The sequence below is a fragment of the Spinacia oleracea genome, chromosome 6 (genome assembly GCF_020520425.1).
Source record: "Spinacia oleracea cultivar Varoflay chromosome 6, BTI_SOV_V1, whole genome shotgun sequence".
Classification (NCBI taxonomy): Eukaryota; Viridiplantae; Streptophyta; class Magnoliopsida; order Caryophyllales; family Amaranthaceae; genus Spinacia; species Spinacia oleracea.
In genome coordinates, this window is record NC_079492.1 from 36,155,711 (window position 1) to 36,158,277 (window position 2,567).

Sequence of the window (2,567 nt, forward strand, 5' to 3'; positions counted from 1 at the left end):
CGAACTCTGGGCTCGTTAGGATTTTAATTAATACGTAACTCTTATTTTTTTTTCTTTGCCTTTTCCGGATCTTGTTGTTGATTGTTTATTTGGATTTCGATTCTGTTTATGTCTTGCTTCAATTCCGAATCTTGCTGTTGATTGTTGATTGTTTATTTGGATTTCGATTCTGTTATGCAGTAGCAAATATAGTATTTATTTATAATTTATGTAAACAGCATTTTAAATACAAACTGTACTGTACTTTCAGACAACTGAGGCTTTAGAACCTGCCTATAGCTACTGTATGTATAGCTTTACATCAGTCTGAAAGAATAAAAATACAAAGTTGGCTGGTCATTCACATTCATATTCATGCCTATAATTTAATTATGGTGTAGATATTATATCTAAATAGAAGTGCTTGAGGTGTGCAGATCACCTTAGCAACATTCGTTCATGTTGGGGGTGTACAAGCAACCCATATAATAGAATTCGTTATATGTATAGTGTATATATAGTAAGTAAATAAGTAATAGAACAAGAAAGAATGTCAACTACTCAAGTATAATGGTTATGATTATTGTCGAATAATAGGTGACTGGAATCTCCGGCCATTCTCTTGTAAATAGACGGCATTGCAGGAGCTGCTACACTTGATTTCTGCCACCAAAAAGATAAAATAATTTACTACAATAATTAGAAAAGCAGTAAGATGATGTTAAATGAAGTACTTTCAGTTGTAAGCAACATGGAAGTTCAACAAATTGACACTTTCAAGTATTAGGAATCATATCATCAACTAATCAACTTAGGTAAAGTTCATTAAACACGGAAAATAGACTAATTCAAGTCCATGAAGGTTGTGTTATACTATACCTGGTAGTTGGAAAAATCACCGAGTGTAAAATCAGCTGGAGTATCAATTGGAAAATGATTGCTAACATCATGACACTGCAAGGTTGGCTGATAGTTTCTAGCAGGATCATAAGCAAGAGTGTTTTGTCGTTGGTCAAAACCTAACATAGCCTGAAGATTAGTGTTACCACTGCTGGGCATATTGAGGCCGTATGGAAGATATGAATACATCCCACCAAATTGAAGCCCCTGAAAAGCATCTTGGCCAATGTTGTCAATCCCACTAAGTTGTCCAGGGCTATTATCCTCTGACTTACTACTTGTGCTTGATCACCCAAAATAGCTCCCAGAATTTGAACCGGTGCAGCTCTCTATATCCCTGTTCATTCACATACAACCTTAATCAGCATTAGAAAGACAACTAGACAAGTAGAAAATTGTTGACTGCCATGAAAGCCTTAATTAGTTTTATCATATTTTACTGTCATGTGGCTACAGAATCCAATCCATCAGAAATATAACCACCGCATTTGCAGTCTATACAGAATAGCTTAAACTGCCTAATCATCAATTGAATGCAATTATTGTCAGACATGACATGTACGAGAGCATATGGAAAACTTGTGTTCCATCTAACCAAAACCATGAAAGTTTAAAGCCGTATATAAATAAGGAGCATATGCATTGAAAAGATACATGCAATAATAATCTCTAGAAAACTCATAAGATTGTTTCACGACCCAAATGGCCTGCACAAACTGCAGATTGCTGCTGCTGTACAGTTTGTGTGTGCAGGGTGTTCTGGTTGTGTGTGCAGGGTGTTCTGGTTGTGTGTGCAGGGTTCCCTTGCTGCTTGCTGCATGGTTTGGGTCTGCTGCTGAGTAGTTTTGTGCTTCCTAGTCTACTGCTGTGCAGTTATTTGTGTTGTTGCCTGGTTGTTCTGCTGCCTGGTTCTGCTGGTGTTTGCAGTTCTAGGTGATCCCAGGGTTAGGTTTTCTCTTAGTTGTGGTTAAGAACTTTGAGCAACTCCGGAGATTTTTTAAGGAAGCAACTCTGTAGATGTTTTCAGGCTGCAACTTTGGGCATTGTCATTTATTTCCTGGGTTTTTTGGGTTAATTCTAGATTTTGTAGTTTGTGTAATTAACCCTCTATTTCCAATTTTATTTTGTTTCATTTTACTATATTTCAAGTATTGCAATATGAGAATGATTTGATAAGGTTTTTGTTGTGGCCTGTGAATAAGATGCTCAGTTCCTCATCTCTATATTTGTTCAATTAGTTGGAGCAAGTGTGTGGAACCACTTTTTTGAAATATATGTGTATGTTGGGTTCTTTTATGTATTGCAGTTGCTATTCAAACAAATTTCAATAGTTCATGAAGTAAAAATTCTACTATTTACTGTTTTCAAATATAAGCACCCAAAAGGATGTAGCTTTTATTTCTTTACTTTTACCAGAATAATTGTAAAGAGGGGCTCCAATAGGATTTTGGTGGGGATTTCAAGGTTTAGGTGATCTATTTATCTTTTTTAATTCTCTCCCTGATTTCCCTTTGTTGGAAGTAGTCCTTGTCCTCCTTAACTTTTGTGGTGGATGTGTTGGGGTCCCTTGGGGCATTGCCGTGGGAGTGGTCTTGCTTACAACTTTGTTTGCATTATAGTATTTTACGCTTCTGGTTATTGTAGGAACAACCTAGATTTTATGTTAATTTTATGTGTATAATCATACA

At 36.1% G+C, this 2,567-nt stretch overlaps 1 protein-coding gene across 1 annotated transcript; it reads right to left on the minus strand.

Annotated features, from left to right (window-relative positions):
• Nucleotides 1–246: 246 nt before the first annotated feature.
• Nucleotides 247–2,125, minus strand: LOC130463721 (uncharacterized). The gene is made up of 2 exons (XM_056832949.1): nucleotides 859–2,125; nucleotides 247–642 (listed from the first exon to the last, which is right to left on the minus strand). Exons 1-2 carry the CDS (start codon nucleotides 1,066–1,068, stop codon nucleotides 541–543), a joined length of 312 nt encoding a protein of 103 aa, XP_056688927.1. The 5' UTR covers nucleotides 1,069–2,125; the 3' UTR covers nucleotides 247–540.
• Between the last annotated feature and the right edge of the window lie 442 nt (nucleotides 2,126–2,567).

Bases quoted from the DNA above. Each gene is read 5' to 3' on its own strand.
- LOC130463721 (XM_056832949.1), bottom strand. From the start codon at position 1,068: ATGTATTCATATCTTCCATACGGCCTCAATATGCCCAGCAGTGGTAAC. The intron at 643-858 runs GTATAGTATAAC...TTTTGGTGGCAG, and splicing joins GTGATTTTTCCAACTACCAG to AAATCAAGTGTAGCAGCTCC.